Source organism: Solanum lycopersicum, chromosome 9, assembly GCF_036512215.1.
Source record: "Solanum lycopersicum chromosome 9, SLM_r2.1".
NCBI lineage: Eukaryota > Viridiplantae > Streptophyta > Magnoliopsida > Solanales > Solanaceae > Solanum > Solanum lycopersicum.
The window spans coordinates 2,626,082-2,646,931 of NC_090808.1; the positions used below are offsets into that span (position 1 = coordinate 2,626,082).

The following is a 20,850-nucleotide window of genomic DNA, read 5'->3' on the forward strand; positions in this document are numbered from 1 at the left end:
CTGACTCATAGTGATCATACAACTCTTGGATCAATTCTACCCTTAGCAACATAATATAAGACTGATCAAATTCTATCGAGCCTTACTCGTAGTGGACAATGATCATTATAAAAAAAAAGAGTGGCAAGCAAAAGGTATTTGAAAGTGAAAGCAAAAAAATTGAAAGTAAAAATTCTAAAAGAAAGAAACAAATGTGTACATCCACTTGATTCAATGTCATAGCAGAATTTAACAGTCATATAATTTGAACAAATAATAAATACTACTAATCTACAATATCATCATCTTCTTCACCTTCCTAAACTCATATATTTTCCAGTACTTTTCCCCTTTCTTCTGTCCCTTTTTCGTATCGCAAATGGCAATCTACAGATAAAGATATTTGATGATCTTTCACCAACAAGAAACAGTAAAGAGACAACGAGTTAACGCACAAGCTTCCAAGCTTTGTGCATGATTTCATCGTCTATGTAGGGGCGCAACGACCACATGCTGGAGTAGCTCTCCAGTTCTCCGGAAGGTGAAGTGAGGTTAAGGGAAGAAACAATCTTTTCCTGATACAGGTAAGAAAAAGAAAAGGATTAAAATTACGCGGTTAGCTGATTCTAAGCCAACGGAAGAAGACTATTTACCTGCATTGTGTAGTCACTTTTTACCATAGAGTATACCACCGCCATCATTACTGCAATATCAGTGATTTCATGTTCCAGAGGATCAATAGAAGAAGCTTCTGCCTACGTTATTATAAAAGATCAGTTATACGGGAAGCATATATACGTGCAAGATCAGCCTAAAGATCATATGATCGCTTTAGATATTTTTTTCCGTTTAACAAATAAGCGTACATCAATAAACCATGTCTGTTTTAGTAACTTAAATTGGAAATTTGAGTGCACATTACGAGTTTTAAAAGGATAAAAGGATCTTACTTCATCATGACAGGTTTCTAATGGGTTTGCATTGTTGTTAACATTTAGTTCTCCCACTTGAGCCAAACTGCAATTTATCGATTGCACTACAGCTTCCGCTTCCTTTAAAAGGCATGCAAGTTCATCAACTACAACCTTTGCTGCAATTAAATATCAGAGCATTTTATGATCTGAACTCCAAATCCAATTGGGAAATCACGTAATTTTTCACTTATCATAAAAATTGTAAATGAAATTATTCTATGCAGGGTAATTTGAATAATGAACAAACCAATAGTAGCGCCAGTTAATCTCTGAGGAAAACCTAGATTAACATCTTTGCATATAGAAGTTATGTAACTGCGGTCACACTCTTATACAACCTTCTCTAAAATCGATTATATGAAGCCCCATATATGTTCCAAATCAAGAGACTTTATTTGGTTTCATAAGTTGAATCAATCTTTTTATTCCTAACATGTTAATGTTAATCTTAAGGCAAGCCAATGTGTGTGGCAAGTACAGCTGAAGAAGACACCGCTGAACATACTTCTATTTGCCATAAATGGAAAAATTGACCGTGCATTAGCATCTTTAATTAACCTGGTGCAAAATTAGTTGGATCAGGAGTTTTTCCAATCACTTCTTTGCTAGTTAGCTTAGTACAATTCAGACTTCCCCACCTATTTCCAACAATAGGGATTAATTAATCCCATGAAAATTATCGGAGAAGAATTAGCAAGAAAAAGCCATAAATGCAAACGCACCAGAAATTTCTCCTAAACTAGCTATGTCCCAGCAACTATCTTTTTGTGTGTATGTGGTCCCGGAAAGGGACCGTAAGCGTTTTCATGGCATCACAACTTCAACCTACTCCTTCAAAACTAGATGCTTAGAAAGCCTACAGCTGACTACATTTTGGATTCTGTTAGCTCCGTGACTATAGAGCATTGAATGGATATACTGTGGTACTGAAATTTATTGCTACTGTAAAGTAACAACATAAAAGATGATATAGGAAAAAATTATTTCAGGACAGGGAATACCTTCATTTACGTGATTCTGAAGTCCTAGGTGGCTTGTATGTACTTCTGTGCAGAAGAAAACCCAAGTTATGAAGAGAAATAGCACCAAAACAAATCTAAGGAAAAAAACTGGAAAAAAAAAGGAGAAATTCGAGACTAGATGTGAAGACAGTAACAGCAACATAAATCAAATCATCAAGACAATTTGCCACACCTCATGTTAATATATAGATATGTGAAAGATTTGTACCAAGATGTTTAAACAGTCTACTATATGGAAATGATATAAGCGAAACATAATTATAAAACCTAAACTCTCGCAACGAAAAAGAAAGATATAATACATTACTAGACTTGGACTCGACTTGGCTAGTAAGTATTTCAACTTTGAGTATATATATCTCGACACCTTAATTCGTTCTCCAGTGTGTCAATTGAACACTCTATCTTATAAGATAATCATCTAGACACCTTCAAAATTTATGTGCCACATGTAAGGTGTCCACGACACAATGGAGACGAGTTGAAGTGTTAAGTTGCCAATTGCCACCAAGTTAAGGTGTCTAGATATGCAATCACAAAGTTGAACTGCTACTTACTTGCCAGTTGTGGCCAAGTTTGAGCGTGTTTACATATTATACCACAAAGAAATGACAAATCATAAATACATAAGTATTAGGTATGCAATATGTATCGATGCAAATAACTGAAATTGTCGTAAAAACAAGAGAGGTAACTTTACAGCGTCTAGTAAACTTACTGTGAAAAGCACCACCTCATATAATTCCTTCATATTAACTGTTCTTTCATAAAGATAGATTCAACATTTACGGAACACTTACACTTGGACATAGTGTGTATCGAATCATGAGCGTTCCTACATCCAGCTTCTATATAGGAGGAAAGCCTCGTGCTTTCATTATCTCTAATGATACGCTCGACCAATTCAGAATTCTTTTCAATTGGTTGACGCCGAAGATACTCTAACAAAAGCAGGCAAAATAAGCTACATTCATTATAGAGCATACAAAACACTAATTTTACTCTAGTAGTAGATCCATTCACACAGATGCTACAACACTCACCGAGTCCTTGCTGAAATCCAACTAGTAATCTACTTCCCACTTCCACTAACTCATCGAACTTCGCAATCCTGAAATATAGAGAGAACTAACTTAGTGTAATACTTTGCAGAACTGTTCACCATTTTCAAATTAACAACAGAATAACCCGTGTATCCAGACCTTACCACTACCTCGTGAAACGATTTTTTCATACAAATTCTACAAGTCAACCCATGTTAAAAGTGTGAATTCTTTACTATCAGTTTAAACCCAAAAATCATAATTTTTTTAATTGTCCAAATAGCAGATGATGAACGTTAGCTGGGAATTCTGCAAAAACTACATTTTATTCAATTTACAGAAAGTTCCATTCGAACATTTATCCATCACAAAATTCGAATTAAATTACATTCAATTGTTGTTTGCTCGTGTAAATTGAATTGAAATAAAGTTCAAAAAGTAAGGAAGAACGAAGCAAATAAAAAAACAGAACAAAATAACGATAGCCAGATTTGCGTATAAACCTAAGCATAAAATCTGAAAAAGTATGAAAAATCTTCTCTTTGGATTTAAGCAAGGTACCGCCATCTTCTATTTCCATGGCGAAGTGAACGGCAAACACTCTTTCACCGGCAATGGCTTCTGCCGGAAAGTTATCGGCGGCGATTTTGGTCTGTTTACCTCTTTTAAGGAATTTTTAACCAAAATTTGAGCACATTTAGTCCAAAGTAACAAAAAATAATCACTTCCCTCACTAAACTAATCTGGAAACGTCACAAATGGTCCTGAACTATTAAGATAGATTTAAAATAGCGTTTTAATTATACATTTATCGAATTTAGTCTTTTTAACCATTTAAAATTCTTATCAGGTTTCGTCTTTTAATGGTACACGTATTGAATTTAGATCATTACTAATTATTAATTTTTAGTCCCGTAACTAAAATTGTGAGTGTATGGTTAAAGGATCAAATTTGATAAGTTTTGAAATAGTTTAGAGGGCTAGATTCAATAAGTATATAGTTAATAGACTATTTAGACCTACTTCAATATTTCAGGAACCATTTATAACGTAACAAATATATAGATTGAGCTAAATTTGAATAGGTTAAAATATATTGAGTTGATAAATTAGCGAATTATTAATTTATTCAGAGAATACTTGAATTAAAACGGACTATGGATTAACAACTCAACTCGTCTAACTCTCATTAAGTTTTGGTTGTTCTATTTAGTTCTTATAGTCTTTTTAATATCTTGTAAAATTATTACTTTTTATTACTCCATGACTGTATATAACATATTAAACAAATTAAAAAAATTGAAACCACTTTGACAAAATTTTGGCCTGTATTCAAATTGAACTTTAGTGTTAAAGAATTTTCAGTTAATTCTATAGTGAGGTGTTGTCGAAAGTTTGGTACGATACAAGCAATTAGGGTCTCTAACTTTGTTATTGGTATGAATTATAAGAAATTTTTTATATCGAGTTAAAGCTAAAAAGATCATTTTATTAATGCTCAAAATAAAAATAACTGCACTATAACACTAAGATAAAATTGTTGAGTTTGATTCAACTTTCCTATTGGCTTACTCTTAAATTTAAGGTATTACATGTTATTTTCTATGTTTCGATTGTCATATTATTTATTATAGCTATTTTTTCCTTCTCCGTTGTTTTACGACTTCTTTACTAATATGTTTTTACCTTACATACTTGATTTTTTATATTCATTACTAATTTATTGAAAACAACATTTCTACCTCCACAAGAGTAAACTGCGTAAACAACACCTTCTTCAGACCTCACTAATGAAGTTACACTTATTGTCGTTGTAACTCGTATAACTTGTAATCAGAATAAACCAATATGAAGTTGCACGAGGAATGGTTCACGACATTTTTGCTTCAGGTTCTGCAAAGTAAGCTAAAGCTTTTATATTAACACTCCAAATAATATACTTTTAACCCCAATAATCTTACTTTACCATTACCTTTAGGAGGTGCCAAAGATGCATCTTCACCTGGAAATGAGCAACTTTTTATCCAACAGTCATTTTCACTTCAACCTTTTAAATTGAAATCTGCTCAAAATTCTCATACCAATAAAATAAAGAAAGGAGGAGAAGATTTACTATAGGAGAAAAGAACAATGGGGTTCTTGATGTCTGTCTTAAGCGGTTTTCTCCTCGCGATGGTATTTTCTGTATCTAATGGAGACCCTTTAGTTCCAGCATTGTGTATATTTGGTGACTCTGTAGTTGATGTTGGAAACAATAACAACTTAAGCACTCTCATCAAGGCAAATTTTCCGCCTTATGGAAGAGATTTTGTTAACCATAAACCTACCGGAAGGTTCTGCAATGGAAAGCTGGCCACAGACTACACTGGTAATGTCTAAAAAACATTTCAATAATTGTTTCTTCAAAAAGAAAAAAGTAAATGTCCTCTATTGTTTCTCATGCATGCATGTTTTTATCCACAGCTGAATATCTTGGGTTCACTTCATACCCACCGGCTTACCTGAGCCGAGAAGCTAGAGGGAAAAAAGTTCTTACTGGTGTCAATTTTGCCTCTGCTGCTTCTGGTTATTATGAAAGGACTGCTCGACTGTTTGTAAGTACTCGAATATGTCTGAGAATAGAAATCAGCCGATGTTTAGAGGATGACTAACTTGGAAATGTCATGGTTTTTGCAGCGTGCTCTGACGTTGACACGTCAACTTAAATATTATAAGTTGTGGCAAAGGAAAGTAGTGAATCTGGTAGGGAGGACCAATGCTACTAACATTTTCTCAAGAGGAATACATATTTTAAGTGCAGGAAGCAGTGATTTCATGCAAAACTACTATATAAATCCACTACTCAACAGAGTCTACTCACCTGCTCAGTTCTCAGATATCCTCATGAAGTCTTACTCTACATTCGTTCAGGTCCAGCTTCCTCTTCTATGTACTATTCGTTACCGCTTCTTCAACTGTTACCATAAACAAATTCTTAAATCCGAGCAACCTGCACGAAATTACTATGCGTAACAAGAGCATTATCAAATGAAAATGCAATTAGGACTAACCTATTATAATGTCCTAACTCAAGATAATTGGACTAAAATTTACTACGTACGATAGAAAGAGCCCTGGAAATAAATTTAAGTTCCAACTCTTATTTGAAAAACAGAGCAAGCAAGCCCATGCACGAATCATAATAAGCACTTATCAAATTACAGAAACTTAGGATTGTTACAGGATGTACAAGGATGACATACACTTGACCACCAGGTAGACTTATCCTGAAACTAAGAAATAAGGTCAAGCTGTATTTATATATCACAAACTAAGAACTATATTATGTGTATTCATTTATACACAAGCCAATCAATATGTTAATATCAGCAGCGATCAATGTACAGAACCTCTATGATCTGGGAGCAAGGAGGATTGGGGTTACAACTCTGCCACCAACTGGTTGTTTGCCAGCTGCCGTTACTTTGTTCGGCAGAGGAACCAACGAGTGTGTTGCAAAACTGAACAAAGATGCTATCTCTTTCAACAAGAAGCTAAACAGGACATCTGAAAAGTTAAAGAGCAAGCTTCCTGGCATCAAGCTTGTAGTCTTCGACATCTACCAACCTCTCTTTGATCTGATCATAAAACCTGCAGAAAGTGGTAACATGTTGAGACTTTTTCTTCCTACTCCTTTCCTACTTTTTTTCTCAAACTCGCTCATCTTTCAAAAGTATTGAAAGCACAAACATGTACAGAATTTTATTGTCAATTTTTTTTAAAAAAAAAATTCTCATATCTTGAACTTGACATAGGAATAAATGTAAATTTCTAAAATGGGTTTCCTGCTACTGTATACTAAAATAAAAAAGGTGAATTAGGAAATGGCCCCTTCTTGATCCATTTTTGCTCAAAATATTCCTCTTTTCCAGGATTTTTCGAATCAAGAAAGGCTTGCTGCGGGACTGGTACACTAGAAACATCATTCCTTTGTAATGCTAGGTCCATCGGAACATGCTCCAATGCTACAAATTATGTCTTCTGGGATGGATTTCATCCCTCACAATCGGCAAATGAGAAGTTAGCTCAAAGTCTGTTGGAGCAGGGTTTTGACCTCATATCTTAAAGCCTCAATGCTGCAGAATGGTCGACTTTGTATTATTATGTTTATTACTTTCAAACTTGAAAGAGGCTTTAGTCAGTCTTAGTTCATAAAAGAGCTTAAGTATATTCCATATGATAGCAGTTACAGCAAGTACAAAATGTCTGACAGCTTTCCCAGCTTGGGAATATGTTTTTCGGTATTTGATGTACTGTCAAATGAAAGTCAACTGAAAGAGCAGTATTCTGTAAGTCTTTTGAGTCGTCCCATGAAATGAGCTCTATTCAACACTAAATATTCTACTTGATTTCCTAGCCATAATTTATTTATTTATTTTTAAAAAGGAAGACCTGTTTAAATCAAAGTAAGTTACAAGAATTTCCGTTTGTCATATAAAAAAAATCAATCTTCTGGTATATTCTTTCTTTTGGCGGCAGGGAAGGAGAGGGAGTCGATCTTTTGCTAGCTCTTGTGTTCACAAACAAAGAGAAAACCACTTTACCTGCGCAATAGTTATGAAAGTTCGAAACCAGCATTGGAATTGATAGCATATAGAAGCTTTGCTCTCAAGGTATTTTGGCGTTTGTATGTTGGAAGCTGTCAAAGGCAGAAGGAAAAATACAGATTATTGGAATATGTTCGAGTTAAAAGAGATCTTGTTGTTGAAAGCTACCTTGATTTTCAATTTGACAAAATATGAGTTGGATTAGGTCCATTCAATGCCTCAAACTTAACGTAGTTTAATTAACCGTACCTTGAGGGTGTTGTAGCAAGTAGAAGCTGAAGGGAGCCGATCAACATCCTGTCCCCCGAATGTCGCCAATAGTGGCAAATCACAAGAAACCTATATTCACGAAATTTCATTACTATTAACCACTGCTAATCAACGCATTCCGTTTAAATTTTGGTATATACATTTTCTCTAGTTTCCTTTCCCTTTCTTTCAAAAGTTTTTGGTATTTATTTGTTTTCATGGCCATCTCCCCCCTCCCTCTTCACACTAAAAATGAAAAACAATAAAATTAAAAAATAGGCCTTTAGAACATAAAGAAGTGCAACAAACATCAGGAAGCCAGAAGAGTAAGATTTTCAAAAATGCTGGTGTAGAGTGATTGCTGGGAAGACGAGAAGGAAAAACAGCTTGTAATCAATAAAAGTATGTACGAGGAACCACTTTAGGAAACTCACACACAAGAACAAGTACATCATGCCGATAAATGCCAAAAAGTTACTAAAAATGTGTTAATTAAGTTGTTTCGGATAATAATTTAAGAAAAAAGGAATAATCTTGTCAATTGTTAAATTAAAAAAAAACATGACACATAATGTGGTCATTTCAAGTGAAGCATTTGTTTCCTTTTGTAATTTGTCTATTTTATAACATTTGGCTTCTTGTTAGGGAAGGAAATTTCTGATCAGTTTTAGTTTGTTCACATTAGAGTGGGATGATCTACAAGATTTTTCTCCGCATTACCTTCCTCAAACCATTGAAGCAAATTGAGAAACATGGAAATAAAAGATTGTAAAGAAAAAGAAGAAAAAAACAGCCCCGTGCACTAAGCTCCTGCTAAGTGCAGGTTCCGGGAAGAGCAAGGCCTCAAGGGTATCCTGAATGCAGCCTTGCCCTGCATTTTTGCAAGGAAATGATACATTGTATCCATAATTAAACCAAAATCAAGGCTGTCTCGTTTCCCTTTCCATAAGGCGCAAGATACCAAAATACAGAATGTGTCTACATATGACGATGCACTACTTAAAGCTTCAAATCTCAGCCACATTTGCACCTCTCCAAGACTGTCACTGTCAGCCAGTGGCTTGCAGGAGATAGTTTGTATCCCAGCACCAACACATTGGGGTTGAACTCGATTAAGAGACATGGGTCCTGTTCAGTTCCACACAAATTTCCAATCTATGGAGAAGATAAAATTTTGTTGTCGGCCCCCAAATTCATGTTTCTTTATGAGGATTTTGCAGAAATTTTTTAGAAGACGCAAAACTGATAAATATCGTCTATCCTGCATTTTCCATCCAAAGTGAAACACTGGAGCCGGTTTACCAACAAATGAGATGCCAGTCACATCAGTTCACCAACCAGTAGAAACTTTCCCTGCACTCCTATTTCTGGGTTCTTTCGGCAGCTTAACTCTTAATAACTTTACCCCCTTGTTACACTTTCACCATTGTCGATTGACCATTTTATTACTACTTTACCCAACATCCAGGAAAAAAAATACGGTGCTCATTATTAATCTTTAGAGTACAAAATCTGGTAATAAAAGCATTCTTATCTGTTTATCATCTTCATGTGTGCTAGGTGGTTTCGGTATATGGGGGGAGGGGACAAGAAGTGCATACAGCATACCTTGTGAATGGTGAAGGTTGGCTGCAGATATTTGAACCCAAGCAAAGGAGCTCGCGAACAACTAGTCACAAACTTAAGCAGCAAACACCGTTCTTTTGGTTCAAAACTTGCAAATACCTAAACCACAAGAACAATAGTTAGAAATGCTTAATTGTCTTCAATGGTTTATTCTCCTACTCCACTTTCCATCACATACATATGACTAGATAACACCAAACAATATAAAATCTTTTCTTAGACCAAGTTTCTTATTTTGAGAAATGTTTGTTTGAGACGGTTCAAGTAGACAATGGTGGATATCACATTTCAAGTTTCTTAACATATAAAGAAAAAGAGAGAGAGAGGGATAATTGATGCATACCTCCCAGAAGAGTTTAACTGTCCGACTTCCTTCAGTATAACCTCCAGTATAGCGTGTATTCTTCCTTAAATCATCAATGTCAATATCATGGTTTCCCCCTGAAAGCAACTGGATAAAACTTTAGATTAGCTGAAATGAAAGCATGCAGTCCAGCAAAAGAAAAGCCTTTGTAATTTATGTGGCTTTCAACTTATTCTCATACCACAGATGACTTAAGCCAATTATTTATGCCTTCCATTCTATTGTCTGCATGTCATGTCAGTTCCTTAATTTTAAAGAAATGTGGAGAACCAGATAAGATATAACAAAAATTGCAGAGGTGTTGCCGATACATTCAGCATTTACAAAGCCAATTGTTGATTGAATAAGCAAAGAGATAGCGAAGTCTAAAACTAGCATGGAAAGAACAAGGAAAGATCAGTTGATGGTAGAATCTCATACCCCATGAGGAATCCAGTAACATTCTGGATTGACGGTAGGATAACAGAGTAAGAACATACATATCTCTCCTATACCCATACACACAGCAACTACATGCACATGCAAGCTTATACGCATCTGTAATAAAGAACAAGTCCAAATAGAGAGGCATCCGTCTCTATTTTACAAGAAGCAATAAAATCACTCGGTATGCAATCAAAATCTATGTTACATTAGCAGAGACATGGTTATGCATCAACTGCAGGACTATTCCTTACAGGTAAATTTCATTCAGCAGGTTTTATTTTGAAGGATCCAAACACAGCCATATCAGACCTGTTTGGTAATTAAATTAAGTCAAATGAAGAGTCCATGTAACATAGATTCTGATCTACTAGCCACCTCCCAAGTCGAGCTTAACATGAAAACTCAGGCTATAACCTGCTACAGTGTTTGTGGAAGGGGTAAACAATAGGGAAAGAAAATTGAACATGGAGCTACTAAAACTGAAACATGAAATTCTGCTTAGATATGCACAGACGGAATTACCTGATTAAATTCACTTGCGTTAAACAACTTTAACCAGGAAGGGGATATAAGGTCCGTCAGTCCTCTATAAAATGCATTTGAGAAAGGAAGTATCTGCCATTGAGTGTTAGAAACAATAAGTCACCAATACCAGCATATGGGGATCTAAAAGTAGGAGCACAAGTATCAATACCTGCCGATTTAATTTAAAATCTGCCATTGCATGAACATATTGCAACATGTTTTCTTTTGTTACAGAAATATCCTTGCCACCAGGTTTAAGCTCAATAACAATGTGTTTGCCCAATGACTCCTCCATAACTGTAAAATCCAATGCGAGGTCCTTGACATCACCATCATAGTGCTGCATAGACCGAAACCAAATATAAGTCTTCCGCATAGTTCCATCAAAATTGGATATGGATATATAGAGGCTTGGGGTTGATGATTATGTAAGATTGAAACTTTATTACTGTCCTCATCAGATAACTTCTTTTGTTTTAGATAATGGTCGTAACTTTCTTTCTTTTTTAGAATGGTAACATTACTGTCCCAGTTAGATAATTATCACTAATATAAGTACAAATAGGTGAGTCTATATTCCATATTAATCAAATCATTAATATATTTTTATCCTTAATTTTTCATAAATTATCGGAGCCATAATGATCTTAGGAGAGACAACATCTACGATTAATAACGATCTCATAAGAGACCTAATTAACTTCAGCTATCTACTGCAGCCCTCTTACTTCCAGATATAGTTCCAGCAGCACCATTCATCTTAAATTCAAATGCCTTCTTCACCGAGTGTTCTGGAAACACCACTCCTCTTATCAGTTACGAGCCCTGCAGTGTCACCTCTTTCCACCCGTTATTTCGCCACTATATTAAGCAACTGTTGTAATGTTCTGATAGTCAGACCTTTTTGCAACTTTTCTTTAGGCAATTCTCGAAAACATGGAATTCACTTATTTTAAAGATTGACAGCTTCTGTAGCAAATTACACAATGTTCCTTCAGTTCCAAACACTTAAACAATCGTCTCCACAATTATTGTATGACATTCAAATCAGTAATCATATTTTTTGTGTTTCCCAGTCCTCCAATCTGACCTAAAATAAATAACTCAGGAGCTTCCTATCATCTTTCTGGTAATATTTCTTTTTTCTTGACAAGTCTCTGGTAATAACTTTTTTCTATGTTATTTCTTCATCAATAAATCAAAATATGGCATCAGAGTAAGTAGAGACAATTTACAGAATTAAAAAAGTGAGCACATTTATTTTATCATTTTAGGTTTCAAACATGTTCCATTTTCTTCACCCAAACACATGAAAATATTTCCTGACCAGTGACGGTGAAACTCAAACCTCCAAAATCTCAAGGTGCTTTAATTTTAAAACAGAACAGGAAGGAAGAAAGAGATTATCAAGCGCTGAAAAGGCACTTGACAACAAAATAAATTGGAAATGAATGTAGAAATTAACTTACTTCTCACCCGTAAGCTACAATTCTTTGTGGACTATTTGCTTAAATACAATAGAGTTGAAGTGCTTAAAAAGTTTTTAAGAACATTCTGTAAAATGCAAATAGAAAAATGTTTTCTTCTTCCAATGTTGATTTTGGGTAGGTAGAGTGTTCTTCCCTTTCAACAGCTCTTTTAAAGCACATCAAGGTGACTATCACAAGGAGTAATTAGCTACTCATTTTTGCTTGTCGTTTAGTCATTTGTAAGTAACTCTTTAAGAATGAAATTTCTGGAATTGATTCAAAGCATTTACCTTAACATACATAAGATTCCTGTATAGCTCAGGATCAAGTGTAGACAATTCATCAAGAAAGCTATAGCGGCCCAACAGCTTTTGGACAAAAACATGTGAAAAGGAATAATCTAGCAATATTCCTTCATAGAGTGCTTTGCCAACGATTCTCCCCAGAAACTCGATCATTTGAATTCCATTGTCCAAAAATCTTGCAGCTGTATTAGGAATTAGATGTCTATCTGAAGTCAAGGTCTGTGTGAATAGCCCATACCTTACAAAATAGAACCAATTACAAAGATCTCAAGTCATTTCAGAGAGCAAAAAATGAGATGGCTAACTTGATAAATACATGAGCAAAGGCAACTCACTCAGGTGAGAAGGCTGCTTTGGCTATTTCTGTCAAGAATTCCTTGGATAGCCCACCATAGTCCAGGCCAGCCTCTGGAAGACCAGACTCATTCACGAAAGAGACGTGGATGCCGGACTTTAACCTTGATCCTAAGTTATTTAATTGCTGAAATCCATCTTCAATAATATGACCACGACGAATTACTATCTCGACGGAACGTCCACCAGGTCCAAGAACTTCACCAGCCATTTTTCTCGATGCCTTGTCCATGTTGATGAATTCTCTAAACATCTCAACCCTGTCAAGGACCAGAAATGATTTAGATCATTGCTAGACCAGAAGAAAACAACTGGCACCCTTGGGTATGAAAAGGCTAGAAACAGTGGCATGTGTGATTCCAAATTATACCCCCTGATGCAAGAACTACACATTTGAATTCATGTAAGTCGACATAGCAACATCTCTTGGTCTAGAAATCAAAAGCAAATTATTCTTTTTATGATTACATTGGACCTACGAGACTGACCTCGGTGGTTTGAGCCACAACATGCAACATCATCATATACAGTGGTGACCAATGTATAAGTATAATTCCAAATTATTAAGGAAATACACGGAAAATTCACACAACCACATTGCATATGTATTTATGCCATTCAAATATTAGAAGGACGGAGCATAAGTCCATAAAGCTTCTTATGGCAACATATAAAAAGGTTAATGTATTTATACTGTCGACAAAGGGTCGAACCAAAACCCCAATCAGAACAACTGAAGAGTAAACTACCTCATATTATGATTAGGAATTTACACTCCAGGGTGCTAAAGGCAATAGCAGTCGGCGTTAAAAATACTACTGTCCCAAAGCAAATTTGGTGGTGTTGGTGTCATTGACTTCCTCAGCTCAGCAGGGGCTTCAAGAAGATATCCTAATCACATGATGATGAAGTTCAAATGTTTAAAAACTACGTGCCTAATAATACAAATTGGGACGGCTGGAGTACCATATATTTTAGTGTGGACAAGCAAGACTGAAGCAAAAATATGAACAAACAGATAAGAATCTTAACTAATTCACCCAAACAACAAAAGATGAAAGGCACAGAGCGTCACAGACAAAACCCATGAGCTGTCAATGTCAAGCACAGGAAAGGAGCATTTGGACAAACTCTAGATATTAAAAACTGTCAGAATAAACTTAAGGGTAAATGAATGATGATAGCTTATGATGAGTTTTTCGTGTCGGAACTACCTTTCTTCAAATGGGAAGATGTGTGGGATAACAGTAATGATGGAGCCCATGCTCAAAGTGGTTGAGGCATCATCACCGTTTGAAGTAGCTGACAAAACCTCATGAGTCCTAGCAGCTACAGCAATGGGTGGCCGATTATTTCTACCTGGTGAAAGCCACAAAGTGGGAGGGCAAAATTGGTGCCTGCAATCCCTTTCATACAATAAATGAAGACATTTGATAGCAGAATCTGTCAGAGGTCTACTTTTAGGACCAGTACTGTGCGAAATTGTATTATAAACCAATGTATTCAGCACCGACACAATTTTCTGCTGCTGCTCCAATGTAAAGGGGACCTACATTCACATAACTCTAACTTTTAGGACATTTTTGAAACTTACTTTTAGGACATATTAATATCATTGTAATGACATTAGAAAATCATATATAGCTTGAAATATTTAAATTAAATAGAAACCTGACCTGTTTCTCATAAAACTCTAGGTCATCAAGAACTAACAACAGGTGTGAATAACTAGCGCAAAACAGATGTAGTAGACAAGACAAATCTTTTGATAGGCCATCAGGACCCTGCCTTAGCAATTCAATGTCCCACATATCAGAATAATGCTTGTCAATGTGCACTGCTTTTGATTTTCCATCAACCGGATCCACACTTCTGAACTCAGTTTGTGATTTCCCAGTTATCTTTAGAAACACGCTAGCCCATTTGCTGCCTATATCTTTAGAAGAATGTTTTTGCTTTCTCTCAGAAGCCTCAAGAATCCTGTTTTCAGAAATTGTACTTTCATCCAAATATTTGCCCTTACTGACAAGATTCTTTCCTTGAAAAAGTAATTCATCGAGGGTTGCCCACAGGTTGGAAAGAAACCCGGGAGTAAAAGACAGCATGTTGAGGACTGGCATTGCCCCTAGCACCGGATTCAAAATAGAAAATACTCTGAGCATCCATGAATAGTAGTAAGCAACATCAAGCAATTCAAAGCTCCCAGAAGATTCTGCTCCGCATAAGGGTAAACTTTCAGCTTTCTGAATGAGACCATCTTTCTCCAACACTAAAAGTTCCATCAAATGTCTCTGCAGCCAAACAGGCTTAAAGAGGCTCATGTACGACATCTTTAAGGATCCAAAAGTTGTCTCGACTTCAACAGAATTTCCGTCACCTTGAACTTCTTGGTTCTCCTTTCTCACCCATCCAGCACTTTCAATCTGGTATAATAATTTCTCCGTCAGCATAATCACTACATGGACATAGGATTGACGGTCTAAACCGGACACTAACTTTCCAGAATCTAAGTTATTGCTTTCACTGCCTGCAGCAAGGTATATAAAATTTCCAAGAGCCCAACCAACTGGTGGCATCACCCTGTTGTGAGAAGAACTTGTCATCTGATCCATATCTGACATTTCCTTTAGAATTTTCTCCTTCGACATCTGCCATCACCTGTCACAGTTTGATCAGTCCCTTCGCATTCTAAAATCCATAACTGCATCAGAAATAACGCAAAATATGGATGCTAATTCAACTATGGAAAGGTATCAGTATAGTAATTTGCATTAACTGTAGATACAGAGATGATCACCAAAATGAAATTGGTAAGTGCTATTGCAGGCTGCCTCAGCAATTTAGATAATGTGAGTCATCACAAGTTCAAGGAATAATAAATAAAAACTTCTCTGAATTTGGCTCCATTTGCAACTCACACACCTAAACTAGGAAGTGATTATATTACCCCCCCCCCCCCCCTTGAACTTCCATTTTATCTATCTATTAACACCTTGAAGTGCCAAGTGGCATAGAGAAGTTTCAACTCTTGTATGGTGCACGAGAGCAAAGAAAGAAATATAATAAGAAGAAACTATATTGACTATTTGTTTTCCAAACGACTTAATGTCATTGGTAACAATATTTGTTCCAACTGTGTATCTTTTTTTTTTTTGTTTACTTCTCTCATTTATTTATTTTCTTTGTTTAGAATGTTGGATCTGATCCAATGAAATAGAACCAGATCCAAGCTTTTCAGAGATATGATGGGAAAAAATGGATTCCATAATCTGCTTTAGTTAAACAAACAATTTATTAGTAAAATGCCGCATGTTTAAAAAGTCCACGTGGTTAGAGTGTGAAAAAAAAAAAGAAGGAAGTTCAAGGCTGTAATATAAGTTCCTCATAATTTAGGCGAATAAGTTGGAAATAGAGCCAAGTGCTATACTGAAATTCAAAAATAAATAAATAAATAAATATATATATATATATATATGTTTGTTCAGAAGAGAAGTATTTCCATATGTTTACAATCAAGTGGATCTAATCAACTTATTCTTGTGGTTGTCTGGTAGATTTTCTAGCCCAAACTGACAATGATATCGTCCTATAGACACACTGCCTTAAAATTATGTAGGTACAGGCATATACACTCATATAATTAGTTGCAACAATTCCCTTTACTTTGACAAACTTACCAATAGTATCCTCAAGCAAGGTGTTAACACAGACTTGTGTTTCAAAGGAGGAATCAACACTACTGGTAACCGTTGAGCAAACCACGGTATTGTGAGTAGATAAATACAGTATTGCTCCGCAGCACTCTGAACTTCTAGCAAGTCATTTGTATCATCCGCAACTAGATTCACGACATGAAATGGCCGTAATGCTAAAGTAATTGCACTTGCAGTTATCAGTAACTTCTCATCTGTCTGAGAAGACAAAGTCACCTGAACAGAACTAGGAGTCTCAAGTTTACAAATATACCTCCTTACAGAATTGTATAGTCCACTTTTAATACTTCCCATGAACTGAACTAAATCCCTAACAGCCATTAATGCACCCTGTATATTGGTGTTGCTGATGCATTTCCAACCTTTCACATCAGTCAGAATTACTGCCAAGCGCATTGCTAATGATGCAAGTAGCTCATCGTTACTCTTGTGACAAGAATTATCATATTCTGTTAAAATAAACAAGCAAATGGTAATCAACTTCTTTGCCTGATAATTCCAAACTTTTCTCTCTTCCGCGGTTCCAGTAGCCATTGAGCAAAAGTTTTCATTGGGATCTAAAAAAGAAAGAAGTAGACAGAAAAAGTCAATGTACACTATAACATGAACTTAACTGACAAATAGCAGTGGATAAATGCCAGATCATGCAAGGGTAGGATTTTAAAAATAAGGATTTATAGCTGATATTTGTGCTTATGGTTCAAAAAAATAGGGAAACAAATTGTTTTCTTTCATCTTTTTATAGTATGTAAGTGAGCAAAAGGTAAACAATCATTATCCCATAACCAGCCATCGAATTGTTGAGAGTGTGTATGGCACACAATTTAGCATCCTGATGAATCGTAATCTAGAAAGAAACGCTCAACATCATTGCAGAGTATTTCAGATAGAGTCTTTATTATTTAACGTTTTATCTTTGATAAGGTTCTTTGTTATTATATGCTTCTAGAAGACAATGATTCTTCTTTCTTTCTGTTTTTTATATTTCACTAATAACCCAATGAAACTGAGAGCAGAACATCCACCAACTCAATGAATATAACTTTTTCGAAATTTCTAAAGGACTGGATTAAAGCACTAGTCAGGTGAAGCTTAGAAATATATGGACATCATTCTGACAAATAAGAGTTATTCTATAACCATATTCATATGAACTCATAAAATGTAGAAGGAGATATCAAGACATGGGATACTTTTCTTGCCAAAACTCACAAAACACAATTGTTATAGTAAGACAATCATGACTACATAATTTGCATAGAAACTTAAGTACTTGAAATATATAAGAATAGCATACTTGTTGAGTTTATGCTCTCCAGGATAACTCCAAAGCAACTCCTGATGCAATCTTTTTCTCTGGGTTGAATTCTTGGATATCGCGCCAACAAGAATGTAGTAAAGAAAATAAAAGGCCTCAGAACTTGGCTGGATATAGACGATTTCTTTAGAGGAGAAAGATGACTATTTATCAACGATTCCCACTGCTGCTGAAACTCAAGGGCTATACGTTTTTTAACATGATAACGATGCCAAGCTCTCTGCACATATTTTAAGAAGCCGCATTCATAGTTGGCAAGCACAGTTGAAGATGAGATCAAAACATTTTTTTCTAACAAGGCTTTCAGAATGTTACTGGTTTATATAAAAACATCAAACAACAAAAGGATCATAATGAAAGAAAGCACAACACTAGTTCTACTGTATTATACAAAAGTGAACTCAACAAATAAAAAATTTACAATGTCTATGCATATCAATGAATGATAAAACTTCAAACCACAGAACCACAAAAAGATTTATCATGTTTGCTATAAGAAAGAGATTACAGATTCCGAGTATCTATTTGAGGTCTTTTCATTTTTAGGTAACTTGTTCTTTTCATTAATCACCCGAATCAAAATCACAAAGCAAGCTAATTACCACAATTAGCTTAGTCTCACTGCTAATAACTCCCTATCCAAATGCTACCTACCATCAACCTCACCAAAATAAATTACTTAACAGAAGCCATGACTGCACAACATCCTTTGCACCCTTTGGTGCTCTAACATCACAAGCATAAGCAATATTCCTAGTTAATCTAAAGTCATCCACAGCCGTCATTTGAGGTTTTAAGGTGCTTTTGACGTAGTAATTTTACTATTGCGACAATGAAAAGCCATTAAGTTTAGCATATAATTATATGATCATCTCCAACCTATTCGAGGTTTTGAGGTACTTTTGACACAGTAATTTAACTATTCTTACAACGAAAATCCACCAAGTTTAGCTTATAATTATATGATCATCTCCAACTTATTCGAGGTTTTATGTTGCTTCTGACACAGTAATTTTAACTATTGAGACAATGAAAAAGCCACTAACTTCAGCTTATAATTATAATATGATCATCTCCAACTTTTCAAAACATGTCGTGAGCACATAACAAGCTAAAATAGAGTCATACTTCACGATCAAATCAAACAGTAGCTCACGGCCATTATTAAGCTAATAAAATCCTGATTCACTAACCTGGATTAACCGCGCAGCAGATGTAGCTCGCCGAGTAAAATTCCTCAACGCTCTCTCTTGTGAAACTTTTTCCAAAAGCACATCCCTCGAAATCTCCTTCGCACTTGATCCTCGCAATGAAACCTGATCCAAAAGGATAAACAAAAATTCAACAAATTACTCGAATTGAAAAATCATGCAAACAACAAAAAAAAACGATCAATTTGATCAAATTTGCTGAAAATGATAACAATTAACAACAACAATGATGATTATGCATATATAGAAGAACCTGGTTCTTTCGAGGTTCGCTCATGGCGGATTAACAGAAGAAGAAAAAATGACTTTTTGATGCAAAGCGTGAAATGAATTGAGATTTGAGAATATGGGGATATCACAAATGGTTAAGCGGGTTTGATTATTGACCCGACTCCTAACAGAAAATGCAATATTCTTTTCGGGCTATTTTGGGTCGATTTAACTAATTTTACGAGGTACTTAATATTTCTTTCGAGTAATAATTTTATTCGTAAATGATAGAAAGGATGAAAATTACCTGGTGTTTAATCTCTAATCGGAATTGATTTATGACCTCGTAACAAATATTATTTATCTTTTTATTCGTTTGTAATTAGCTGATAAAATCAATCAATAAATAAAATGATAATTTTATTATATTACTTGTAAAAGTGAGTTTATAAGACCCGGAAAGGTTTATGTGTTAGGATAAAATGACAAGCGAGATTATTAGGAGAGAGGCGAGGGAGAGAGGGTAAAAAGTGGAGAGAAGTGAATTGTATATGTATATCGGTTAGATAATTGTATATATGCAACTATTACGTGTATGTATCAATGATTGTGATTGTATATCTACAAAATAATTGAATTTGTATTCAATTAAACTGAGTGAAAACATTTGTATTAATATATCAAACCTCTATCGTTATACAAACATAAATTATATATTGTATTTGTATAACTCGTGTTTGTGTAAAGCGAGAAAGGAAAAGGAAAAAAGAGATCTCGGTAAATGAAATTGTATTTATATATACAGTTTCTTTGACTTTATACAAAACACAAATTATACATCTGTGTTTAAAGTGAGAGGGGGCGAGGACGAGATAACTGGATAAAAAAAGAGTGGCTTCTCTTCTGATTGTGCTCGTTGGCGCATTAAGCCTAGGTTTGGAACCCCGGAGAGAAGGGACAGAGGCAAATGACAAAAAATTTGATACGAGTTAACATTAAATAAAATTATATTCATAGATTTATTTTGAATTAATAATTTGCTATGTGTACAATTTCCTCCCAAAAAAATAATAATTTATAATAATTGAATCTTTTAGTTTTTTCATGTTTTTGGTCTATGGGTCATGATTGTTTTAAATTAAATTATTGCATATATAATTAACATTAGAATTCGTTTGCATAAAACTTGTTGAAATTTCAGTCATTTGCATAAAGTATAGGGGGGGAAGGCATTATTATGAATATTGATTATTTTTTTTAAAAAAAAACTTACATAAATATATTAAAATAAAAAAATATTTATTATTTTTGGTAATAATATATTTTTTTCACTTGATCACTTTTAATTTATTTATAATACAAGTTTAATACGTATAACAAAAAACAATTTACTATTCATATATAATACAATTTTTAATGATGGTAATATATTTATCACACATTTTAATACACTTTATAATACAATGTGTCAAATTT

General features: G+C 34.8%; 3 protein-coding genes across 5 annotated transcripts; 1 reads left to right on the plus strand and 2 right to left on the minus strand.

Annotated features, from left to right (window-relative positions):
- Window positions 1-159: 159 nt before the first annotated feature.
- LOC101251121 (uncharacterized) lies at window positions 160-3,840 on the minus strand. Of its 2 annotated transcripts, XM_004246541.5 has the most exons (7): window positions 3,522-3,840; window positions 3,019-3,086; window positions 2,776-2,916; window positions 1,955-1,996; window positions 930-1,069; window positions 633-734; window positions 160-554 (listed from the first exon to the last, which is right to left on the minus strand). In XM_004246541.5, exons 1-7 carry the CDS (start codon window positions 3,596-3,598, stop codon window positions 426-428), a joined length of 699 nt encoding a protein of 232 aa, XP_004246589.1. In that variant the 5' UTR covers window positions 3,599-3,840; the 3' UTR covers window positions 160-425. The 2 variants fall into 2 exon arrangements, with proteins under 2 accessions (XP_004246589.1, XP_025888559.1); XM_026032774.2 differs by lacking the exon at window positions 2,776-2,916 and having other exon boundaries at window positions 1,955-1,999; window positions 3,522-3,772.
- Window positions 3,841-4,661: 821 nt separating this feature from the next.
- On the plus strand, window positions 4,662-7,123 carry LOC101265574 (GDSL esterase/lipase At5g03820-like). Its single transcript, XM_004246856.5, has 5 exons — window positions 4,662-5,386; window positions 5,482-5,612; window positions 5,695-5,928; window positions 6,405-6,660; window positions 6,930-7,123. Exons 1-5 carry the CDS (start codon window positions 5,149-5,151, stop codon window positions 7,121-7,123), a joined length of 1,053 nt encoding a protein of 350 aa, XP_004246904.1. The 5' UTR covers window positions 4,662-5,148.
- Window positions 6,139-19,571, minus strand: LOC101250834 (E3 ubiquitin-protein ligase UPL7). Of its 2 annotated transcripts, none has more exons than XR_002028568.3 (15): window positions 19,418-19,571; window positions 19,147-19,269; window positions 17,933-18,173; window positions 16,600-17,192; window positions 14,599-15,570; window positions 14,137-14,471; window positions 12,904-13,182; window positions 12,554-12,806; window positions 10,964-11,134; window positions 10,792-10,884; window positions 9,823-9,920; window positions 9,462-9,578; window positions 7,854-7,943; window positions 7,602-7,696; window positions 6,139-6,648 (listed from the first exon to the last, which is right to left on the minus strand). XR_002028568.3 is itself a non-coding variant. In XM_004246540.5 (15 exons), exons 1-14 carry the CDS (start codon window positions 19,439-19,441, stop codon window positions 7,613-7,615), a joined length of 3,483 nt encoding a protein of 1,160 aa, XP_004246588.1. In that variant the 5' UTR covers window positions 19,442-19,571; the 3' UTR covers window positions 6,139-6,648; window positions 7,602-7,612. The 2 variants fall into 2 exon arrangements, 1 of the variants encoding a protein (XP_004246588.1); XM_004246540.5 differs by having other exon boundaries at window positions 9,823-9,930.
- Window positions 19,572-20,850: the final 1,279 nt, after the last annotated feature.